The sequence below is a fragment of the Kogia breviceps genome, chromosome 2, assembly GCF_026419965.1.
Source record: "Kogia breviceps isolate mKogBre1 chromosome 2, mKogBre1 haplotype 1, whole genome shotgun sequence".
Classification (NCBI taxonomy): domain Eukaryota; kingdom Metazoa; phylum Chordata; class Mammalia; order Artiodactyla; family Physeteridae; genus Kogia; species Kogia breviceps.
The window spans coordinates 197,306,425-197,332,565 of NC_081311.1; the positions used below are offsets into that span (position 1 = coordinate 197,306,425).

A 26,141-nucleotide genomic window follows, 5' to 3' on the forward strand; every position below is an offset into this window, starting at 1 on the left:
GAAAACTAGCTTTGCAGGTCACCCCCGTGGCTTATCCTGTCGGAATGGCCACGTCCAGTGGGGATGCTGCCTACACTTCGGGAAATGCCCACATAAAATCAGAGGGCGAGTATTTCAGTATTTTTATTGGACAAGAGCAGTAAGAGCCAACAGTTCTTAAGGACTTTGGCATTCTTTCAAGCTCTTTGTTTATTGTCTCAGTTAATCAGGACAACAATCTCATGAGGCAAGAACTATTAACACCCTCATTTTCCAAGATGTGGAAATCGGGACCCAGGCTGGTTAAATAGCATGGCCCAAGCCCACAACTCCTAACAGGCAGAGGCTTTCAGGCACTCTCACTCTGAGGCCACCCTCTGGCCCGGAGGAAGCTAACTTTGTTTTCTGTGGACATGCATCCTTGGTTTAGGAAACCAGAGAACTATGTTAATCAGTGAACTGACTACTATTCATCTGAAATGAATGTGATCATACTACTGCAAACCACCTCGGCGGGCAGTACGTAGCATTAGGAAAACAGAATCTCTCCTAAAAAAGCAATGCATCAGGAAAAAAAAAGTAAACAATGAGACTTCCAGCAAGCCTAGAGAAATTTTTGAAATTAGAAGAAGTAGTTAAATTTTGTGATGGGCAAAAGCTGAAGTGGGAATTTTTCTGTCCTATGTTGGGTCAAATGGTAGAAGAAGAGGCTTAGTGGTCCTTCGTGTCCTCTGAACACAGACATGTGTGCTCTTCTGTCTTAAAAATCTGTTTCTTCCCTCTAGAAACATCTCTTGGCGCCGTCCCTTCCCTCTGACATTCCTTTAACTGGTGTCCCTTTGCTTTTACTCCTTCCCATTCCTTTGCAGTATCTGAGTTGCTTTCCTGAGTGTATAAATCCTACTTCTTCATTTCTTCAGTAAAAAGTCACTGTGTGTCTATCTTGTGTCAGACACTTGCTTGGTGCTGGGGATACTGTCCCTGCCCTCACAGAGCTCACAGATACTAAATAAATATATAAATAAACATTTTTTAAAAATCTTTTTCTTTAAGTGCTTCATGTTCTAGCAAATTCATCCCAAGAAATCTGAAGTTTTAAAGAGGTTCAGATAGAGCGAATTATCATTGTGGTGACCATTCCTACATAACTCAGAATGTCCAAGATCTGACTACTGGTCCACTTGTTTCACGCCATATTTAATTATTAAAAGAGTCGTGGAGCCAAGGAATGGGGCCCCTTGTCGTTCATTGCTGTGAGCTCTCACTCTTGCTTGCCTCTGGGAGAGGCCTGCATGCATATCCAGCACATTCATTTGGTATAGGCTAGGTCTGAGCACACATGGGTTACAACGGGGTAATATTCAATTTAACCTAAAATGAGAAAAATCTTTCTTGCAGTGTAAAGCTCAATATACTAGGTCAGTCAAGACAGATACAATCAGGAAGCAAAAGGTATATTCATAATTCAATGTAGAAGTTTCTGCTATTTTGATTTATATTATATTAACCTGTTCCCCCTGGGCTAACGTTGGACGTGAGCCCACATGTGTTGGATGCCAGCGCGTTGCGCACACGCGCCGGAGAGGTTTGCCCTGCTTCAGCGGTGTTGAGCTCCCTGTGGAAGCGAGGGGTGTCACCACTGGTCCCTCACGATGCTTCACCAGCCTTTTCCGTTACCACCTCTTAGGTAATTACCCAGGCCCAATAAAGCCTTGCTTCAGAATCAGGTGTCCTAAGCGTTGCCTTTGCCTCAGACGCCATTTGACATCCAATTTGCCAGGTATCTTCTTCCTGCGGTGGCCACAGGTCACGTTGACATCCGCTGGTCCAGTGGTCTTTCCGAAGCAGCTCCAGAAGCGCAGCAGTGGAATTCTGTTGGCTGTCTTTGGGAAACCAAATTGATTCTCAGAAGGTTTTTCTCTTTGAAGCTGCCTGCTACCTTTGCTATTGTAACTGTGATCCTTCGGAGAGAAGGAGAAATTGTCTTCTTTGAGGGATGTGATCCGAAAGGATGTGGCCGGGAGAGTTCTCATAGTTTTACGATACTATTTTCCTAGTATTTTTAGGGTATTACTTTCCTCTGTGCCTGTGACTATATATGAGGCGATTGTTTATTATTCATACGTGTTGGACTTAAGCGTTTGCTTGGTCTCTTTGAAGGGATGGTATTATGTATGTCTTCATAGATGAGTTTCCTTTGAAAATAGTATTAAGTGGAGTTTGGGAATAGCAGTGCCTCCGACAATGGCTTCTCTTACATCCTTTTTTTGAGCCCAGAAGTAAGGGTTTTTAAACATAGAATTTATATAAACTACCGTTCCTCTTGAACCTGGATACATTCATGAAGTGTAGTGAAAATAGGGAAGACTGAGGTTCTTCCTCTCCTCCAGGAGAGGACAAACATATCTGCAGACCATTTCTAATATCTGCACAGGTCAGGCTGTGATGCTTCTCCCCCAGCTGTGTGCATAAAATCACACACACAGGGCCCTTGGCTGTTTTGTGAACATCAAGCTAGACTAGTGGGTGTCCAACCTTTTGGCCTTAGGGCCCTTTTACCTTCCTAAAAACTGAAGAATCTGAAAGAGCTTTTGTTTCTGTAGATTATATCTACTGATGTGTGTCATGGGAGAAATGACTGAGAAATGACTGAGAGGCCGTTTAATATTCATATAATTCATATAAAATAACAATAACCTACCCGTTACATATGATTCCATAAATAACATTTTTTAATGAAAAAGATACTTTCCAAAACAAAAGGAAATCATAAGCAGGGTAACATTGTTCTCCATTTTTTCAAAGCTCTTAGATTTCAGTTCAGAAAGTTAGAGCATCATTTCTACTTCTGCCTTCAGTCTGTTGAGACGTGTCGTTTTGGTTAAAGTATGTGAAGAAGCTCTCACAGAGATAACATAGTTGGAAGAGGAAGGAGTATTTTTTATTTTTAAGTGTGCTTTTCTGAAAATTTATTTTATTGCAGTATAGCTGATTTGCAATGTTATGTTACTTTCTGCTGTACAGCAAAGTGATTCAGTTATACATACATATACATTCTTTTTCACATTCTTTTCGCTTATGGTTTATTATAGGATATTGAATACAGTTCCCTTTGCTGTACGGTATGACCTTGTTTTATCTGTCCTATATATAACGGTTTGCATCTGCTAACCCCAAACTCCCAATCCAGCCCGCCCCCTTGGCAGCCACAAGTCTGTTCTCTATGTCTGTGAGTCTGTTTCTGTTTTGTAGATAAGTTCATTTGTGTCATACTTTAGATCCCACATACAAGTGATATCCTATGGTATTTGTCTTTCTCTGTCTGACTTACTTCACTAAGTATGATAATCTCTCGGTCCATCCGTGTGGCTGTAAATGGCATTATTTCATTCTTTTTTATGGCTGAGTAGTATCCCATTGTATATATGTACCACATCTTCTTTATCCATTCATCTGTTGATGGACATTTAGGTTGCTTCTACGTCTTGGCTCTTGTAAATAATGCTGCAGTGAACATTGGGGTGCATTTATCTTTTTGAATTAGAGTTTTTGTCTTTTCTGGATATATGCGTAGGAGTGGGATTGCTGGATCATATGGCAACTCTATTTTAGTTTTTGGAGGAACCTCCAAACTGTTTACCATAGTGGTGACACCAGTTTACATTTCCACCAACAGTGGAGGAGGGTTGAGGAGTATTTTAATAGCCATTTCAGATCATTGTACATGTTCTTCTTGGATACTACACTAAAACTTCACATGTGACAGTTTATTAAAGCTTAGGAATTCAGTGAAATTTTCCTTCTCTGCTGCATTAAATCCAATGACCTGTCTTGCACTTTGAATGATCTTGTATCCATGCATGTGACACGCCATGTGTCAGTCATTTCAAAAAGCTTGTTTAACTGAGGTATGCAGATTTCCAAATGGTGATACTTTTCATCAAGTAATACCCCCAAATCACATTCATTAATATCGCCACCAGTCTTGTCAGAAAAGTCTCCAGGTATTTGGAAGGTGTCATGGTGAGAGACACAAGTTTTCAAAATTCTCATTGTTGCCGGAAAGCTCAGGTTCTGTCACTGGCCACAAATACTATCAGCAGCTTTCCTTACGGTACAAATACAAGCAAAGTACTTGTTCTTTTTCAGGAAAATATCTGCCACATACCCAACACCGAGTAACCATAGTTAATGTCTGACATAGTCATTCTTTCAAGTAGAAGTGTTGTCCCAGCAAACAAGTGGCGAATTCAGCTTGTGAGTGAGACACTCAGGGAAGGGCTTTCCTGTGCGGGATGCCCAGCCCTCACGGCGCAGCAGAAACGCTTACGTGTACTTGCCGTGGCATCACCTGGGAAATTTTAAAGCTCAAAGGTTAGAATTTTTTAAATCAGTAGGTTTTTTGTGGGGTTTTTTTCTTGGTTTATTACGAACATACTTTGTTATCTAAAGTTAGTCAGTATTCTTCAAAATACGATTTTGAATGACTGTAAATTATCACATAATTCAAAATATTTGTAATGGGCATTTAGGCGCTTGCTTATTCTTACCATTATATAACTTCAGTGAAAATACTTTTTTTTTTTTTTTTTTTTTGCGGTACGCGGGCCTCTAACTGTGGTGGCCTCTCCGTCGTGGAGCACAGGCTCCGGACGCGCAGGCTCAGCGGCCACGGCTCACGGGCCCAGCCGCTCCGCGGCACGTGGGATCTTCCCGGACCGGGACACGAACCCGCGTCCCCTGCATCGGCAGGCGGTCTCTCAACCACTGCGCCACCAGGGAAGCCCAGTGAAAATTCTTGAACTAAATTTTGTCGTATTTCCTGGGGGGAAAAAATGTGGCCATTTTTTCAGGCTCTTGATTTAACAGTGAATATACTTCTGTTAGCAAGATACGTGAGTGCTCTTATAACACCAACCCTGGTTCAGTTTTCTCTTAAGTTCCTCTATTTTCTTCTTTACAGTTAACGGGAAATTAAAATGTGGAAGTGTTAATGTAAAATGAGTTCAGACCAATACAATCAAAGGAGATACAAAAGAAAAAAGAAAACATCCTTGGGTGAAACGTTTTTGGTTTTTTTGTTTGTATTTAGAGAGCGTGAGGATCAGTAAAATAATGACAGTGTACAAAGTACAACGTGGTTACCGTTGCCTTGATCCGTGCCAGGAGTCAGCAGTATTTATTACCCACATCACTTTCGCACCATCGAAGCAAATTTCAACACAGAGGAAAAGCGAACTGTGTCTTGGGATTGTTTTGAAAATAGTGTCGAACTCATGAAGCCCCTGATAGGGCGTGAGGACCACACTTTGAGGACTGCTGAACTTAGATTATGCAAAGAGAAAACACGTGACTAGATTAGCCGTGGCAAAAAGACCAAAGCAAGCATCAGTATGTCCTAACAGTTACCTCACTTAGACAAAATATTAGGTAGTAATAGAAAATAATAAATTTCTCAACATTTATGTACAGTTAGAAACCAGAGCTTATTGAGGAAACCTAATTGGAACAAAGATTTCTATAACTTTTCCATCATTTACTTATGGGAATGAAGAGTCTTAGTACCTTTAAAAAGTATATGTTAAAACTGGAGCAGTGTTGATTGCATTTCAAAGCTGTGTGTTTTATCCTGATGATCTGATTTTGAGATTCCAGTCACATCATTGATGCATTGGGGTTTAGCTTTAAGATCTTGTTATAACTGCTTTTTGGTACCCTATGAGTACACGAAGCAAACCGTCTTTCACCAGACAGCCAAAGGTAACAGAGGGATGGGAGGCAGTGAGAATCAATATAGTAAGAGTATTTTTAGGGACTGTTGATGGATTGCTGTATTTGAGCTCAACTTCAAGTGCCACATGCCCCAGAGCTGACTAAGATGAACTCACCATTTACTGAGAACCGTAGGCCGTCACGCACACAGAGGGCTCTGGGATAGGCAAGACGAGACCCACACATCGTTCCCTTGGCCGTCTGGGGAGAACTCCGGTGGGGTGTTTTTAGGAGCCTCGTGCGGTACTTTGATGAGGACTTGGTACCACTCTAATTGCCGGAGCCGAGTGTCATCCAGTGATGACCTCCCGGTCCTGGTAACGGGTCACTGTGAGACGTTAGGACAACACCATTCCAGCAGCCAGTCCATTAATTCTCGAATCCGGAGGGATCAGGTACACCCACCGGGGCACTCAGGACTCCACGCCCTCTCCCAAGGCAGCCCCGCCGAAGGTGGGAGCCACGTTGAGCTGTGCTTCTGTCAGCAAGCTGAAAGCTGTGGGTCCCTGACAGGGCTCTCAATTGCTAGCAGGTTCCTCTCACTGCACCTCATTTGCATCTGGGACATCAATTAGCATGTTTGTTGAGGCTAATTGAATGAAACTCAATCATAGCTCTTAATTGCTTGACTATGTGAAAAGAAATCACATTAATGCAGCTAATTAAGTGTACGGCAATAGATGCAACATAATTAGGAGGAAAATGTAAAAAACAAGGGATGGCAAAGGTGCAGGAGCGGGGTGGCAGGGGGACACTGTGCTCGGTTATGGAGCTTCCTGCACGCGGTCGGGGACGGCCCTCTGCTCCGGTGCCTGCTTGCAAACAATAATCCGCGAGATGAGCACGGACGGCTCGAGAAGAAAAATGCAAATAGGTTTGCAAGTACTACTTTTTCAAGCTGTTGAGGGGCAGGAGATAGCACCTCTGGGGGGCCTGGCTCTTGAGTGGGCCCCGGGGACTTGTTAAGTGCTGTTTAAAAGTACTTGGCTTTGAATTACCCTCATGCCTTGTTAAAGGGTTTTTTCCCCTTTTATCCTCGATCAGCATTTTCTGCAAGGAACACGGAGAGGGGTTGTATCTGTAACGTTTGCATATCAAAATCAAGCTCGCTGTGGCTTTATTTCCCCCTGCACGGTCCCTACCTCGGACCATCAGGCCTCGCGCCCCACTTCTGAGGAGGCGCCATTGTTTAGTGGTTGTAGCTTTAATTCCTCAAGTACCAAGCTGGGGGGAGATGAAAAGCGTACTTCTTTCAAAAGCGGGAAACTCAGTGTTGTTTCTCAGACTCACGTATCCACCTGTTTCTGAAAGACTTTAGGAAATGGATCTTGTAACATTCTTATAAATTTTAGTGGTTTGAAGTTTAAGAATTGCCAGACTTATATTCTGATTTTCTTAAGAACTAGTTCTTCTGCACTTTCAATGCCTATAACTCAGGCAGGAAAACAGATTCCCCAGCCCACGCTGAGCCAAAGATAAATGGGTTCCGTCGCCGCGTTCAAATGCAGAGAGCCAACACTTGGTACATTTCTATAATAATTTTAAACAAAATATCCTGGTTATTGTATGTTAAAACATGCCTATTAAAAAAGAGACCGCGCTGAGGCTTAGTCACTCTCTGATTAGCCTCATTTTAGAGCCCATAAGCCATAAATGCTCAATTACACTCCTGTTATTGTATTTTAATTTGTTAAGAATCGGCATTAAAGAAGAAAGTTGTAGCAAGTTGATATTTTTAAAGGAGTAACTATGCAAAAAGGAATTCATTATTTACAAGCATTAACTTTGGGTTTGAAACTTGGGTTTTGCCTATTTGGAGTAAATGTTAATGGAAGTAAATGAAAGATGCTTAGGAACAACCCTTTTTTTTTTTTTTTTTTTTTTTTTTTAATAACCTTGACCCTTGGTCCTGTACTAGCCAAAAGCCACTTCCTTCTTCTGTCTGCTTCTTGTTGGCCATCCTCGTGGCGAGCTTGGTCGTGAGACTTCTACATTTCTTTCCGTCCGCTTTATCCTTTAGCCTAATTTATTGATAATAACTTTCTTTCCATCCTTTGTCCTCATCCTTTCAAAACCACAACTTTTTTCATAGTAGATTATATTTGCGGCAGGGGGCGGGGAGTAGTCGAAGCATCTTGCCTTTCAAGTGGAGTCTTTAGTCTGTTCCCAGCTGGACACAGCCCACCCCTTCTCCAAACCTGTGATGACCCTCCTCCTCGATGCCCGTGGCCGACCCTGGCAGATGTCCCTCCCTGAGCTGCCCTGGGAGATTAAATGCACAGCTGGGCAGCCCAGGGTGCATCAGCACCTCTGCTCCTGGCTTCCCCGGCTGACAGCATACGTGCCGGTGCAGGTGCTTCTATCTGGATGGTTAATCATTGCTGAGGAAGGCCCAGCCTCGCCCCTCCCTGGAGGAGCGGGTCTGAATTGGCCCCTACTTGGTGCAGCTTCTGATCCTTGGTTTGTCTGCAGTCCCACGTTCCTCCTGATTCTAGCCTCAGCTTTTTGAGCTTTAGCTCTGCACTAAGAATTGGCCATTTGAGGTCTGTCCTTAGGAAGTCACCCCGGACACTGCATCATCATCTCCTGGGCTGGTGCTTGGTGAACCTTCCAGGGTTCTGTAAGCTCCATCACAAGGCCCCCCTTCACGTTATGGAGCTTCTCTTCCAGCCCTTCCTCCTCTGTTGAGAATTCTCCCACTCCCTTTCCTGAGTCTGGGGTGGCTCCCATGCGGCCACAAGTCCAACTGCTTGGGTCTCAGGTGAGGTCTGACACTCAGAGCTGTCCTCCCTCCTACAGATGCTGGAGAGAGGACAGTTCTCTCTGTCCCATGCGGTCCCAGCGACCCATATGTGGATTCTTTCCCCCTGTGTTGGAATCTAGTACTTTTGAGTTCCTCTTTGTGCCATAACTTCTATCAGCAAACTTCCTACTTGTGGATAAACCAGTGACTGCTTCTCAACCCCTTCGCCTTACGGAATATGGACACTGTCTTGCAATTAAAAGAAGCCACTGGAGTCCTTCTCTTGGCTTCCCTGGCACCTTCTGTGCCCTCGGAAGCTTCTGCCGTACACCTGGACTGACCTTCCTCGTCCTGCAGGCTGAGGCCTCGGACCCGTGCACTTCGCTGCTAGACCTTCATCTGGTTCTCTCTCTGTATCTCTTGACTCTGTTGATTGGCAATGATAAGGAAACAGCTCACTTCTCCAAACGCCCTGGGTCCCTTGCAGTCGCACACCGGATTGTTTGGCAGTTCTTCTAAAATTAGATTGACATGAACTTTATTGTTTATAATCCATACAAATTTATTGGGTTTTTTCCCTTTATATCCCAAAAGGAATCCACTAAGATTCTGCCAAGGAAGGAATCTGTTTATTTCATTTCCTGGTTAGTCTTAAAACACTTGAAATATTATTTACCCAAGAGTGATTTAGATAGACTATATCCTTTCTTCATGTGTGATGTTGGTTTAATGATATGTCTTCTGCGGAGACAGGGGGGTTCATTGCCCCCCAAAAATTTACGAAAGGGCCAATAACTCCTCTAATTTGTCAAGAGGCCCCTCACTCTGGTTCTCAGTTGTCTTCTCTTTCCCCACCCAACAGCCGACTCTTAAGTATTGTTTTCCTCCATATTGAATTAGGTGATGGCACAAAGAATTCCCTGTGTACCTAGACTTCCCTTTAGTTCCGTGATAACTGCTAGCCATTCACCTCCAAAGTGTAGACAAAAGCAAGATACTTTTTCTGAGTGCAGTGAGTCACTTGGAGAAACATAATGCTTGAGTACAAATAATGTGCTTTCTTTTTTAACATCCAGCTCTTGTGACCTCCATGTTTCTTCAGCACCGTACCACTGACCCCCTCAGACATCTTCCTGAACAAAATGCTTGACCTCTTACTTAGAGTTTTCACCTGAGTTCCCACCAGACAACTTCAGTCTTACCTAGATGTCTAATGGTATTGCCCTCGGAGACAAAAAGGTTATCACAAAATAGTTCCTACTCCATGGAATTTTACCCAAAACTTACAGGAAGAGCCCCGGTTCCTAATGTACCATCTAATATGCAGCAGCTCACAAAATAGGATTTCGTGTCCGTACTGGTGTCTCATGCTCCTGGATAGAAGCATCGACCGTGTCTCCTGTATTTCCAGGGCCTGGGTTAGTTCAGGACACAGAGGCAGAGCTGATTTCAGTGTAATGATGATGCCACCAATACAAGACAGATCAAAACCTTATTTTTAAGCGCTTGCCACCGTGGAAGGGTCATGGGATTACGACTCAGGATGTCTGATAGAACCTCTTGTCCTAGATTGTAAACGGCCTTTCTTTTAATCTCTCTTGGATGTTTAACGTTTTTATACAGGATTACATGCAGAATGTTCATGGCAAAGAGATTGATCTTCTGAGAACCACTGTGAAAGTCCCAGGGAAGAGGCCCCCCCGAGCCACATCGGCCTGCGCACCCATCTCCAGCCCGAAAACCAACGGCCTGTCCAAGGACATGAGCAGCTTGCACATCTCACCAAATTCAGGTAAGCTCACAGCCGACATGCTGAAGAAATCCAGCACAATGGCAGCAATGGGTGGTCCTGGCTGGAGGACAGTACTGAGGTTTTTGGATTAAGTGGAGATTTTGACCATTAACGTTGTAGAATAAGGTTTACAAGTCTCATCTCTTCTGTGGATGACTGTTTCCGCTACACTCTTGGGTTCCTGGACTGCCAACAAGCAAACTGTGGCACTTTGAGTCACAGCTGCACAAACCACTAGGCTTTCCCAGGGCTGGGTGGTTGAAAGTCACGTTTTACACATGATGGAGGTTTAAGGTTCTTTTAAAAAACATGAATTCGTTGTTAAGGTGTCAAGGATTAGTATTAACTAATTTGTAGTGACCGTTTAGAAAAATGGAAAAGCCGTTTGGAGCAAGATTTAAAGGAAACCCCTGGACCTGTATAAAGTTCAGATTCTCTCAGTTTTCTCTTGTAACTGTTATGTGATTCTTTCACACAATTTTGGTTTTCTTTATTCTCTTTTAAGGGAGAACTTGCTTTTTGTTCAGGATCAGAGAAAGTTAGTGTTTTCTCAGAGTACATTTGTTGAGAAATTCCTGGCTTCGGTGTGCAATGCAAACCGTTCAGAGTGTCATGGTTTGTTTTTGTTTAAGTTTAAGTTAAGTTTTTGTTTAAGTTTAAGTTTGCCAAGAGTCTTGGCAAACTGTGCTGTGGCTTTTACCTTCCCATGATCGCTTATCAGAGAAGAGGTGGTAAGAACCGCTTTAAGTCTTCCACCAACAAACTCAAACTCCTCCAACATGTGGAATCCCTTCACAGATTTCAGTTGTTTCCCTTCCTGTCTCCAACCTACATCTGATCTTCTCAAAATAGATTTCTGTTCTGCAGTCATTCCTAGCACATGTCTCTGCTTCTTAAAGATGCTGCCTTTTTTCCTTTCTGAAATGTTAAATGTTTTTAAAGAGGAATGATGCTGACTCCACAGTTCCGTGGCGTGAATGACATTGTTTGGCAAAAGGAGGGTAAGAAAAAGGGGACAGAATTTGGGGTCCAGCAGCCTGGGTTCGACTGCCCGGTGCTGCATGGTGTTGAGCAGGTAACTGAACCATGTTTTACGTTAGGCTGATCTTGCCTGGCCCTGCCCCCATCACAGAGGTGTGACGGCAGGTGCTGCGGAAACTCATAAAAGCACAATACAAACATCAGCTGTTGTGACTAATCCAAATAAAACTGGCCTTTCTGATAACAGAGACATTAGTTCATTCTAGAAAGTTGATATGGTTACTTTATGTGGTCTCATGACCTGCTGACCTTCCTTCCCAAGTGATACATGAGTTTTCCTTTTCTAGATGGTGTGCTAACTCCATGGGATGGGAAGAGAGAAAAGTGCCCAAGAAAGAAAAATTTTCTGTACTGAATAAAAAGCTAATGTCTTTATTAATTTATTTATTTGTTCAAAAAGTACTTGCTGAGCACCTTTTCTGTGCCAGGAATTGTGCATTCTGTGGATCCAGAATCTCTGACCTCCAGAACTTCTATGCGAGGCAGTCACCCTATAACCAACTTTCCACTTCCCCTTCTAACCATTGTGACACATCTATCCATTTATTTGTTGAGGTCAACAAGCATGTATGAAGTTTCTAATGTGTGCCGGTCACTGTCCTGAGCTCTGGGGGTTCAGAAAAATGAGGCATAATACCTACCCTCTGGAATCTCACCCTCTGGGAGGTGGGAAAGATGAGCAGGTGAGCCAGTGCAATGCAGCAGTTCATAGGAGGTGTGAAGGCCCAGGGGTGATGTGCTCGGCTTCACCCCAGGAGGTGGGGCAAGGCTTCAGGGCTTGAGGGATGCCTGTGTGGGGTGTGAAGAAAGGATGGGAACTTGCCAGGCACATAGGATGAGGGAAGAGTCCTAATGACTTGAAGAAGTGTCGACTGTGTAAGATTTGGAGTCTGAAATGTCATCTTGAGATTTGTGTTCTTTGGGGCCTAACTGCCACTTACTGTCCTAAGGAAAATGTAATGTTTGATAACAAACAGAATATACAAAATGCCATATGAACTTTATCGTATCCCCAGAGGAGGTTACGTCATGGGCCTTGGCTAGGGATTGAGTTTTCAATGCCCAGTTGCTTTCTCTTTAAGATTCTTGCTGTTGGGTGAATGGGAAGATTTGGGTCACGACTGAAATCCCTTGTCCATGGTCACACCCATAGTCAGTTTATTACAGCACGTCCTTTCAACCCTAAGCTGGGTAAATCCCCATTCAAGGCGCCTGGTAGATGTTTCATCTTCTTTGGATCACAAGTAGGGACTTGGAAGTGGGACTATGAGGTCTGCAGGAGCACAGCACCACTTTGGGGGAAGAAAGTCCCTCATGGTCACAGCAGTGCTCAGGGATATGGTGCCCTCAGTTAAGCCTGTGGGTGACGTCCTTGGCTCGTATCACCCAGAGCTCTACCCTATTGTTCATAACACACTCTCACATGAAGAATTCCAACCCAGCAAGTTTAATTTGAAGTAAATGGATGCTACTTTTAAGTGATGGACTTTTAGTTAAAGATAGGTATTAGTTATTTTAGAGCTAACTTGCCGAAGAACTTAACACACTACTTAACCTCATCTTTCATTCTCAACTCATTTGAATTCTGCCATTTTGTTTTAGACCTCTGGATTAACTGGGCGTTTTTGTTTCTTTTTAGCTTTTTTCTTTTTTATTTGCTTTCTATCTCCATGTTATGAATTAGATCAATGTTATGTGCCTTCCCTTCTAGTCATTTTTTCATTCACATAGACCTGATACACACTTGTACTGAAATCTTTGTGTGTAACTTATTAATGTCTTAGCATAAAAGCCCATAGGCGAAGTGACTCAGCCAATGGATATAAACACTTACAAGATTCTCCGTACATTTTTCCAAATTCATTTCTCAAAGGTTTTATATAAAATACCCTTCCGTCCATAAAGTGAGTGCTCATTTCACCTCTACACATTTTTAGAATCTATGCTAATATTATAAGCAATAAAAATATTTCGTGTTTTGTTTACTTGGATTTCTTCAGTTAGTAGTGAGGTTGAACAGCTCATATATTTATGGGTTTTGTGAGTTTCTTGTGTTGTAATTGTGTAGATGTATCCTTTGTCCATTGTTGCACTAGGTGCTTGTCTTTTGCCTATTGACATGTAAGAACTCTTTGTATATTAAGGATAACAACACGTTGTAATATATTTTACAGCTATTTCCCCAGCTTACTATTTGCTTTTTGAATTTTATAGTCTTATTTACATACAGAGTTTCCCCCTCTTTAGTATGTAATCAAATCATAAGACTTGTACTTCTGTAGTTTCTACTTTAGATATTTAGAAAGCCTTTAATAATCCTGAAATAAGATCATAATTCATATATATGTATTTCAGAGTTTTATAATTTTATTGTTGTTCCTTTTCCCCTTTTTTATAATTAACCTCTAATCCACCTTTAATTTGTTTGGGTCTATTATATATAATAGGAAATCTAGTTAAACTTTTTATTCAAATATATAATTGTTTTTTCTCTCTTTGTTACTTCCTTTTCCTGTTGATTCTATTTGTCACCTTTCTTGCACAACTAACTCATTTAATCAAGTTAGCTATGTTTCTGGGCTTGAAATTTTATTCCATTGACCTACTTTCTCCACGTTGTGTGGATTTACCACATTGTCTTAGATTCATGGCTCAATTTCTATCTGGTCATGTAACATATAACATGGTTTCATATTACTTTTTTATTTTTTAGTGTTTCTTGGTTATTGCCACCATTTATTTTTTCCAGTAAACTTCGGAATAACTTGAAACCTTTCTCTTTCCTCCTAAAAATAATCTCATTGTTACTCTAACTGTCATTGCTGTTAATCTATGAATTAATTGTGGAGGAACTGACATGTTAACTCTATTGAGTTTATCATAGAACACAATTCTTTCCCAGTTTATTCAAACTTATTATATATACCCCTCAGTAAAGTTTTAACACTTTTTTCCATTTAGATCCTGTATGTGTCCTGTTAATCCATTCTATTACATTATAATTTTTGGTGAAATGTGAAGCTGATACTTGGTGGGGCGAGGGTTTGTCTATTCTATCATCTAAGTGGTAAGAAATAAGAAAGATCCTAATTTTTGTATTTTTTATATCCAGCCATCTTACTGAACTCTTCCTTAGTTGGAATAATTATCCAGATGTTTCCCTTAGCTTTCTAGTGTGCAGTCATAATGCATTCCATGTTTCAAACATTATGATGCCTAACTGTATGTCAATGTTGACCTTTAGTTTCTCCCAACCAATTTAATGATTTGGATACCTTATTGCTTTGCTTCCTGTACCATTCACTTACCATCATTACTGAGTCTGCCGCATGCCCAGCCCTGAGGGGGGCTCTGGAGATTCAGGGGGCCCTCCCTCCAAGGGCTTACACTCCAACGGGGGGGGGTGGAAGAATCAGAAGATAAACACACAAGCAAGACCACTGAAGCTGGTGGTAATTGCTAAAGGGTCTAAAAGGGGCAATTGGATAGAAAATTACTTGCAGGAGTTGGTGGTCTCATGTTATTCCTAGTATCGGGGAGTGGTTTGCCAGTATGGGAATGCTGACTACCTTTCAAACATTAAAATGCTAGAAGTGTGATGATCTTACTACCGAGTTTCGCCAGGGACTTGGGGAAGAGGAGGAAAAACACATTGTCATACCTGATACTGCATACCTGCATACTGATAACCCAGCCTGGGTCTCATCTGGGGGCTCGCGAGTTAACCAGAACAGAAGAGCTGCAGTGAAGATGGGGTGGCTGCCGGCTCCACTGGGCACCTGTGGGATGCAGGCACTGCAGGCTGAGGGACACATTCAGGAAGAGTTGACCAGTGGCATCCCCACCACCAACCCCACTGGGAAGGTCAGCAGCGTGCCTGGGGAGGATACCCTGATGTGGATGCTCATGCTTGCAAGAGAAGGAAGCAGGTTGGAAAACTCAGACCTCTGAAACATAAATGAATGGCAAGGAAGGGCAGCTCTGACCATGAGGGACGTAATGGAGGTGTGCCAGCCCGCCCATGAACTTGTATTGTTGGTCAGAGACGAACCCACCAGTCAGCACGTGCCACACACATGCCCCAGGGCTACAGAGTCTGTTCAGCCCTGCTCTTATTCATAAACATGAGTGGATAACCAAGACGTTTGTGGAAACCAACAGTCAAAATATGAAAGACCAACATAAGCAAAAGGACAACTGATCTTGGAAGAAAGAGAGTGATAATTTGGGGAAAGAGAACTTAAGAGGAAATTACAACTAGTATCATCAGAAAGATTTAAGAGGTTGCTTTTTGTATTCCAAAATGAAACAAACAAAAGATGACATGAAAAACCTGTGGAGAAAGAGTTCTTAGAAATTAAGGAGAAAGTTTGCAAAAATAAAAATTTCAGTAGATGGATTACATACTATAAAGAAGTTCGCTTAAAGATACTGTTGGCAATATAACAGAAGAAAATATGCTAGAGGTGACAAAGGAAATGCCAGTGACTTCCCATCTGAAGAGTCAAGTATCAAACTGGATGGGAGAGGAAGCTCTGTAAACATGGACAAATCCCCGAAAGCATCCAAGATAAGGGAAGACTGAGGTTACCTGTCAAGGAAGAAAACTCTGATAGTCCTTGACCTTCTCAAGAGTAACACCTTGTATTTGTTACAAGAACAAATAATTTTGAATCTAGAAGCTTATGTAGAGCCAAACTATTATCAGTCAAGTGTGAAGACATTTTTAGATCACATTCAGGGATATAGAACATTTCCCTCTCAATGGATTTCTGAAAAAATTACTTAAGCATCTACTTCAGGAAGAAGAAGAAGGAGAAGGAGGAGAAGAATCCAGAATATATTTCTTGATTCAGTCGTGGTTAAGTTCCACCTTCCCCATCACATCTTCCCCTTCCTCCAAGTGAGGAAGCCCAGGGCAGTATCTGCCATTTCCATTCCTTCAGCATGGAACCTGCATTGCCATTTTAATGGGAACCCATCGGAAACCACATTTTAGAGTCTGCCCGACTGTCATTTCAGGGATGCTTCCAGAGAAGGGGGTCGAACGTCCAAAAATATTTTCTGACACGAGTTTTTGGCTGGGTTGGTAGAATAATGTTCATACATGACAGAATATAGGATTGTTTCAGCTCTGACAGGTATTTTGACATTTCAGTAGAAAGCAGGAAAACATAATGGCCAACAGTGGGGGCTTTGGAGTCAGAAACACTAAACTGAATCCCATCTTCCCCATCTTCGGACCTAAATCCCAGCTTCCTCATCTTGAAAATGGGAAAACAGTGCCTACCCCCATCCTTGTAAGGATAGCACACTGCACGCCTTTCCAAAGCCCGACCCGGGGTGACTCTTCAGAACTGTATCAGGCATCCATCATAATAGTTGTGCTATCACTAGTGAAGAAAAGGAAGGAAGAGGGTTGAGAAATTATGCTTTTGAATTAATTTTGGTAAATGCCGTGAAGTGTTTATTTAGCCTTTGAGTAGACGTAGTGTGTCAGAATCAACTAAACCCATGCCCCGCAACCCACAGCTCCCCCCATGATGGCCGTGAGCTGGGAAGCCCGAGAAATGCCCTTCAGGACTTCCCTGGATCTCCATGGGGGGCTCTGCTCCAGTTCTGTGTGTCCATCCTCTCTCTATTCCTGTGTTCGCCATAACTCCTGGTTGCGACATTTGCTTCCTAGATGACAGCTATCTTCTCATCCCTAAAGTGTGTCTTTGTCGGGTATTTGCAACCGTGGGTGTGTTTTTATCCTAACCAGATTGATGCTGAGACCTTCGTGCCGGGGAGACCTTTCCTGCTTGTCCTCCACCTCCCCCCACTCAGGCCCCCAGCGGTTTCAAAATATGAAAGCCGTCTGGAGGGTTGAGGCTGATTTTCCAGGGGTGGGGGCAGGGATCTCAATGTGTTTTGAGTTTTGAACCGCTGTGGACATCGAAAGTCTCAACCATGCTGTGTCCCTCCACACTTCAGTAATCAGGGCATCCAGCAAACCCATAAAAAACCCAACTAATAGCATGAATATTCAGTGACCTAGAATACTAATTAGTGTCATGAATATTAATGTGATCGGACTTGCTTTTTCCTCTCCTCTTTCTCTCCCATCCTCTTTCTCCCTCTCTCCCTCTCTCTCTTTTTTTTTTTTTTCCACTTAGCCGGCTCTAAAGATGGGTCATAATGAGAGCATTTAAGAGGGAGCGCGCTCTCCGCCGTGACAGGGACTGGGGTAATAAGGAGAGCTTGATTAACGCGGAACACTTGGGGGAGAGATGAGAGGCTTCACGTGGGCCTGGTCGGGGGAGGCAATGAGACCCCGGCAGCTCTGTGGCTGCTCCCGGAGATTAATGAGGCCTAAGAGTGCATTAGGAACAGTGACAAAGGTTTGATCTAATGGGCTCAGTCATTTTTCCTTTGAGTGACAGACGCACAGAAGTAATTGGCTGTGCAGAATGGCAGCTCATTGGCGGTACTTAAGGATACATTATCCCCGTTGTGTGGCCCGCAGAGGCTGTTTATCAAAACTGCTCACACTGCAGACGCTGAGTCGCTAAGCTGCTGCTACAGTGGTAATAGCTATTTAAAAAAAATAATAATAATAACGCAACATGCAACATCAAAACTCGATCCCTGGTTGTCTTGTAGAAACAAAGTTTTTCTTTGTTTAGTTTCAAACGGTCTAGAGGACATTTTCATAACTCCGGGGTCTGTGGAATCTGTGCTCTGCACCGGATGAGCGGTCTTCTGCCGGCGGGTCGAGTCGCAGGCTCGTTAGGACGTCAGAGCCCTTGGTCACCCGATTATTTCCCACACTTCGGATTCTGTTTACAGCATGAATCTGCCGATACATAAATCGGATGCTTTGGCCAAACACCCTTCTAGCAGCTTTGGTGGACCACTTGCAGATGATCGCCTTCTTGGTTGAGAATTAATTTGCTGGAGCATACTCCGCAAAATCAGTATCACGTGATGATGCCTGCTTCCATAAACCAGGTTTTATTGGAGTAGGTTTTGATGGCTAATTAATAATTCATTATTTTTAGGTTGAAAACGTTTTGTGGGGTTTCTCTAAGACTAAAATTTGAAGAAGTTGGTGACATCTGAAATGAAGCGGCTCTAAAGTTATTGTTTGATTCTTTGTAAGAGTTTTGGCATCTGCTTTCAGGAGAAATGCCTTCTTACTGTTGGTTGTTTTTATGTTTAGACGTTTCTCCCACTGAGATTTAGGCAAATGTGTGCTACATTGTTTCCGTCATTAAATTGTAAACTCTTTGAGGCGTAGACCATTATTTCTCTTCCTTTGCTATCCTCTCCTAGCTTCCTGACCTAGCAATTATTTTTGCATTAAGTCAATATTCCTGAGTATCGCCCATCATGTGAGACGTAAGTGATAAATATTGAGAGTAAGTATTGTTTGCTTTCAGATAACGGTTCCTCCATTGCAACATTCCGTGATCAAGATCATTGGGGTACAGTTCACATATAAATCAAAGCCATACCTTCCAGTTTAAGGAAACTGTCTTCCATCATTTGAACTCTAAATGGAGTGTCCTTTTCTGTAAGAACTGACAAAAGCAAGTTAATCCTTGATGATTTCCGTTAAAAACATAGAAGGATGATGGAGATACTGAGCCATACATCTCTATGGGAGCAGATATCCCGATAAGTAAATAAAAGTTGCTTTAGAAACTTTTCCCCCATCTCAAAAATGTGCGTGTTCAGTGAAGAATAGTGTTTCAGCTGTTGCCATGATGCTTTCAAGATTGGGAAAATGGTCGGCATTGAGAGAGCTCCAGGAAAGAGGGCGGCTTTCACTGACCTAACGGCCTTCAGCGAGGTAGCTGGCCGGGGCCTCGGCTGGGACCAGGGCCTTGGGTTAGAGCCTTTCTGTGCTAGAGTCAAGTCTGTGGTTGGTCCACCTGCTCCATAATCATTCCCACACTGGCAGAGGAGAACTTTTCCAAGTAGCCATGATGTTTTACCAGCTCCAAACCTTGTGGCCTGGCATTTTGAGAAACCACGCGCACAGAGACCGCGCGTCTCTCTCTGGAATATTCCTAGTGAGTGGCTAAACCCCAAAACATCCTGGCCCACAAACAAGCAGCCCCCCTTCACATCATCAGAGTTGCAAACATGGAGTTCCTCAGTGCCCTCACCCCCTACAGGCTCTCTCTGTTCAGTCCTAAGAGATGGTTCTATGGAGCCTGGATGGGAGAGGAAGAAGTCCAGGTGAGCACTTCTGGGGATGGGGCTATGTGGCCACCTCCCTGAAAGGGCTTATAAAATTCAGTGAGAGCCAGGGAGGACTTCCCTCAAAGCAGTGCTGTCAAGTCACACTGAATTTTGTGCGAAACACACCTATTGTAGATATCAGATGGAGGAGAAAGAATATTTTAAAGACAGGACTATTACTCATGGCAAAGGAGGAAACTGAACTATTGAATTAAGTTGTTGGGGGCAGAGAACCAAATAAGAAACTAGGAGAGAAGATGATAAGAGCATCTTGGACTTTCTGTTTTAGAAAACATTATTACTTGAGTCCTATAGTCATATTTTATTGCTTAAAAAAATCCTTAGTTTTAGCCTCCTTTTGTGTAATGTCACCATACCTCATTATAACTGTATTGCATATAAACTTGTTCATGTAACCCGTACCAAGAAATGGCTTGTAGGTAGGTAAGCATTGTGTAAGCATCATGTGCATAAGCGTAAGTAAGCATCATGGTGACACTCTCCATAGACACCTTCAGAACCCGTAGTAGCAAGTGTTCCTCAGGCAGATATAGATATAAATGGGCAGGATGAGAGGTGCAGGTGTCGTTTTGCAGTGATGAATGCTGGGCCATCCAACTGGAAAAAGCAGATTTTGTCATTGCAATAAATATTTAAACTCTTTCCAAATATCAGAACTTACCTTCTGATTGTGCTTAATATTTTCTTCTTAATTTATACCAAACACCAAATTCTCTCCATCCCGGGCTTCCCTGGTGGCGCAGTGGTTGAGAGTCCGCCTGCCGATGCAGGGGACGCGGGTTCATGCCCCGGTCCGGGAAGATCCCACATGCCGCGGAGCGGCTGGGCCCGTGAGCCATGGCCAATGAGCCTGCGCGTCCGGAGCCTGTGCTCCACAACGGGAGAGGCCGCAATAGTGAGAGGCCCGCGTACCACAAAAAAAAAAAAAAAAAAAAAAAAAAATTCTCTCCATCCCCGAGGTGGAGCAGCATCCCAGGGCTGGGATGTAAGCAGGACCACGGATACTGTAGCTCACCTGTCCTTGCCCGTCAGGTAATCTCATTCATCCATTGCTTGCGTTATGTCCGAAGCACATGATTTCTTTCCTTTCTGTCTTTCCTTTTATAAACTCTACTTCTGATGACTTTGGCATTACCTTTGGAATTTGGGGAGACTAAGAGTGAGAAGAGTGTCGCCGAGTTGTCCCAATGCTAAATGCTGTACTGGTCCATATACAGGAGTAGGTGTTCAAGAAACACCATCGGTGAATGAGTGTTTGGGCCCATGTGAGGTGATGAATGACTAGGACACCAAAACACAGATACGAGGCAAACAGTCTGAGCAGTTTACACATGAAGAGACACTGCCACGAGAGAAACAGGAGTAAAATATCCAGACTTCTTAGATTTTAAAGTCAAACAAAATTAGCAGTATCACCATTTTTGCTAAAAAATTAAACTGTAGAGAAAAGGACAACTCACTGTTGGCAAAATTAATAACAACTGCTATCTTCAGAGGCTTTGCAGTATACGAAGTGTTTTATGTAATTTCGTCCTTGTATTAACCACAGGGGGCATATTATGATCATCATCATTATTATCTCCATTTTATCATCATTGTTACTGTTCTATACATTTTACAAATTCTGAACTGACTTGTTTTCAGGATGCCCAGGTTCCATCTTCCTTTAGCCCACGGGTCATTAAGAAAATTAATTAATAACATATATCACGAGTCAGAAAGATGTTAATGCTGTTTAACCCAATAATAACTCTTCTGGGATGTCAGCCTAAGGAAAAGTCTAAAAGTAGAAGATGTCCTTTGCAGTATTGTTTATAATGATGAGAAATTGCAAGCATTCAAAACTATCCAGATGTAGGAGAATGGCAGTGTAGGTTATCTACATTAAATCTGTAAGATGTTATATGTCTGAAATTATTTGAAGGTTTTGGAACAACATGGGGAAATGGCTGGGAAGTCATAGTACAGAAGTGTTCTAGAATATTACATCTTTTCTCTTGTCATAATTAAGGAAAATATATGTACATGTTCAATAATGAGTTGACCTATTAGATGGGATTTTGGTAGGCTTCTCTTTTACATTATTTGTATATCTGCATAACCTTGCAAAATAAGTTTCAGTAATTTATAGAACAAAACATACTCCCATATTTTCCCCATGACATCATCATTAGAACAGGGAGAAATCAGAATAAAATGAGCTATTTCTACATTTTAGGAAATAACCATGAACTATCTAGTTCCAGGATTTTCAATTCTGGGCATGGCCACAGTGTTGCATTTAGTGTAATTACATTTGTCATTACCACTGGGTCTGGACTCTGTACATTCTTTTTTCTCTGGTAAGCATACTGCAGAAAACATATAACCAAAAACAAAAAAATGCATAGCATTCTGAGAAACACTAGATTCCTATCTCAATAGTAGATGTGTTGAATTGCACGCTTTTACAAAACAAGTATCACATAATGTGGAGTCCTGAATGCCTGCATTTTTAAGAAAAGCTACTGAAGGTGTCCTTGGAAAAAAAAATCCTCTTAGCCTGAAATCCTGGTTGCCAAAAGGAGGGCAGATTTCCAATGCAAATAGTGAGGCGAATGGGCCCTCCTCACAGGCACTTAAATCATTTGTATCTCACTTTTTATGGTAGTGTTGTGAATTATATTATTTTTAGGTTTATAATTAGAGGACGGAACAGATGGTGAAGGCCTAGTTTGAAGTGATGTGGCCATTAGAAGAGCCTCGGTCGTCCAGTCCTGATTCCAGCAGACCTGGTTTTCCTACCCGCATTCAGAATGGGGCATGGTGTAGCTGTAGGTTTGCACAGTAGCCTTGAACTCTCAGTTTTTGTAACATTTGAAGCCACATAGGAATGAAAAAGGGTCTATAAGAGCAATCGCTGTTTCAGAGGGTGAGGCCTTCGAGGAGAAGAGTGAGTGCCTATCAACCCTATTTCTGTAAATTATGATTTTTTTAAAAAAATTACAAAGTCCCACAATGGACATAAATGTCTCTTTCACACTCACGTGCTCATAGAATCTTCTTTGGGTTTTTCTCCTCCACTCTCAGTGTACGAAAAACTTCCTTGTCACCATCACCAAGTGTTTCTGCCCTTTTCCAGGCTGTTTCACCGATAAGTCAAATGCTAAGTATTGCTTCCCTAGTTGCAGCCTTGGTAAGGGTCAAGTCTCATGATTGAAGGTAGACCAAAATCAGGATGTGCAGTGAGCAGAATCCTGTATTAAGAAAAAAAAAAAAAAAAAAAGGATTGTTGATGAATCTCTATTTAAATGCTATGAAAAGCCTTATTTCAGGGTATATTATAAAAAATCAGAACAGGCTATTTTTAATGTAATAAGCCTATAACTTAAAAGAGGAATTCTCCCTTTGATGTCATTTGGTGGATGAAAACATTCTTGTTCAATGGAAAAACCAGCATCTTTTTCATGCTCGTGTGAGATCAGGCAGCGACATCCTGATATTCATTCAGCTATAAATGCCGTATTCACTTTGAAATGCAAATTATTTAAAGAAAAATAGCATATGGTGGAGGTAAGTACCTTTTCAAATCAACTCTTACACTTTAGGGATGTAAGCAAAGCTGAAATTATTCTTTGGGAAGAATCCGGCGCTTTTGACACATGGACGCTTGCACTAATCAGCCGGCCCAGTGGGCACACGCATCTCCATATCAAGGCACTGGTGTGGGGCTCCGTGGATTAGCATCCTAATGCGGCCGCCCCAGCTCAGCAAGGCCGGCAGCCAGCTGATCAGCAGAGGGGGTCTTGGAGGACACACTCTCCTGTGTTCAGAATGGCCAGGAAGTCAGCCACGTATGTCCTCAGAACGCAGATACTGTTTGGGAAAAAAAAATACTGAGACAATATACCAAATGGGTCCTTTTGCGCCTCACTTCCTCTGGATGCCAGCGTCCCATAGTCCGTAGGGCTGGGCCGCTCTTTGGGATATAACACCAGTGAAACTGTCTCCTTGCTCCTTGGTGACTTCTCATACCTCCTGATCCGACCTCTGCATTCACAAACCATTCAAATGAGTTTTTGGGGGGTCGGGGGGTAACTTTTATTGATTAACACACACTTAACAAAGTGCAAAATCCTCAGTTCTAGCTAAGTGTATGGGTGACCGGCACATAAGTCAAATAGCAGCAGGCGGCCGGCAGCCCAGGGAGCCCCCGGGCCCCACCCCATCACTGTCCACGTCTCCCCTACACACACACGAGGCTGAGCATCGTCTCATTTCCCACGCCGTCGATGGGCTTTGCCTGTTGGGTTTGACCCATTGAATGGTCGTCTGGGACCAGGACAGGCGGAGCCCTCGTGTTTGTCTTCTTTGGATCCACATCCTGTCTGTGGTGTCTGTCCTGTTGTGACCCATGTCAGAGGCCATTCATTCTTATTGGTGTGGATCTACCATGAGGGACCCATTGGTGGATGGATGGACGTTTCAGCCATTCTCAATAATTCTGCCATGAACATTCTTGTACATGTGTTCTGGTGGATTGTTTCTGCATGTCTGTATGATTTTTTTGTCCTTTTTTCACTTTTTAATTTTTTTTATTACAGTATAGTTGCTGTACAATATTATATGAGTTACAGGTGTATAATATAGTGAGTCACAATTCTTAAAGGTTCTACTCCATTTAGAGTTACTATAAAATATTGGCTATGTTCCCTGTGTTGTACGGTATATTCTTGTAGCTTATTTTATACCTACTAGTTTGTACCACTTACTCCCCTCTCCCCACTGGTAACAGCTACTTTGTTCTCTATATCTGTGTGTCTGCTTCTTTTTTTGTTGTATTCACTAATTTGTTGTATTTTTTAGATTCCACAGTAAGTGATATCATATAGCATTTGTCTTTCTCTGTCTGACTTATTTCACTTAGCATAGTGACCTCCAAGTCCATCCATGTTGCTGCAAGTGGCAAAATGTGATTCTTTTGTATGGCTGCGTAATATTCCAGTGTGTGTGTGTGTGTGTGTGTGTGTGTGTGTGTGTGTGTGTGTGTGTGTGTGTGTGTGTATCACATCTTCTTTATCCATTCATCTGTTTATGTTGGTGTGATTTTAATCCAGAGGGATGTGAAAGAAAAAAGAAGAATCTTTTAAGAGACAAAAAACGAATTGGGCTGTTCTGTGACAGCTTTACATCAGGTTTGGGTTGTCTGGGGATAGTGTTAGGTAGTGTGCCCTCTTTCCATATTATTATTTACAGAGATGGGCCAATTCCAAAGTCTAAAATAAATCTACAGTGTTCCATGAAGTTTCTGCTGAAGCTCCCAGCAGGCGTGATATCCTGCCTCTTTGACCTTCTCACGGCTCTTGTGTTCCTTGCCCTGCATTTTGGCCGCTCGTGGGCTTGTCTGAGGCCTTCTCCTGGACCACACGGTGGCTGGTCCAGGGACTGTCTTCTTCGCCGTGCCCAGCACAGCAGGGGTTCCATGCAGTGAGACAAGGAAATGTAGTAGGTCGGTGTTAGAACTGGTGGCCAGGACCGTGCAGGGTCCGATTTTACCCTCCCTGCAAGTTCAGCCAGCCTGCCTGTTTCCTGGATGGTGAGAGCCCTGGCTCGGGACAAATGACAGCGTGTCCCTCACAGCAGTAGCAGTGGCCAGAGTCTCAGCAGTGTCGTGCACCAGTTCCCTCGGGGCCAGGTGACACCGGCATACACAGTGCATCACATTGCAGGAGAGGAACCCCGAGCTTAGGAAACCCCAGTCTCGTATAATAGGGTACAGGCACTCCTGCCCAGCCTTTGCCCTGGAACCTGACATTATCATCCCGACAACACACAAATCCGCCCTCCTCTGGAGGAAGACGTTCTCTCCATCATCCAAGTCTGTTCCAAGCACAGACATTCCTGAAGAGGTCATCAGAACAAAAAGGTGCCACCCTCCTGTGCCGTGCCGTGCCGTGAAGGACCCGTGGACCTGTCTCCCAACAGGAGGGGGGTATCCTGGGAGAGCTCAGGCCCGGGGAGGGTGGACGACGGGGATGAGGGGAGAGAAGGGAAGGAAAGATGAAAAGTGCCCTTCCCACCCACAGGCAGGCACAGCCCTGGTGGCTCATCTCGGGGAGGCGAGCATCCACCCGCCTCCTTTTAAGGCCTTGTGTCTGCTCGGAGCTCAGTTTGCTAGAACCAGTTGTTAGACCTGCCCCCTGTGCTCCAGGGGAGGGGACGTCCCAGTCTGTCTTGTGGAATCTCTTCTCTCTAGAGAAACACAGACGTGCCTGAAAGACAGCAAGTTCCAGCCCTGTTGTGAGTGCCCCCCTGTTGGAGAGACCCCAGCCTCTTGTCTTGTTTTCTTGAAATTCCGTAGCAAACAGATACGGTTTAGGTGGTCAGCTGGCTGGGAGAGGAAGCAGTCTTTCTCCCCTGGGCACCAGCAGGGCCCTGGTCGGGCAGGGCTCCTCTCAGCCTGTGTGCCCCTGCGGTGATGAGCTAATCACCACGGCAGCTGCCCCGCCCCGAGCGAGCTGTGTCTGTGGATTGTTGTGGGCCATTCGGGCTTTACATCCCCAGCTATTCCTGTCGATCGCC

At 43.3% G+C, this 26,141-nt stretch overlaps 1 protein-coding gene across 14 annotated transcripts in view; it reads left to right on the plus strand.

Moving 5' to 3' along the window:
* The window catches only part of AGAP1 (ArfGAP with GTPase domain, ankyrin repeat and PH domain 1), a 568,640-nt gene that overhangs the window by 371,953 nt on the left and 170,546 nt on the right, over positions 1–26,141 (plus strand). For all 14 annotated transcript variants that reach the window (XM_067027214.1, XM_059055294.2, XM_067027207.1 and 11 more), the window contains one exon: positions 10,118–10,286. In XM_067027214.1, coding sequence (XP_066883315.1) covers positions 10,118–10,286 — 169 coding nt within the window. The remainder of the gene's footprint in view (positions 1–10,117; positions 10,287–26,141) is intronic.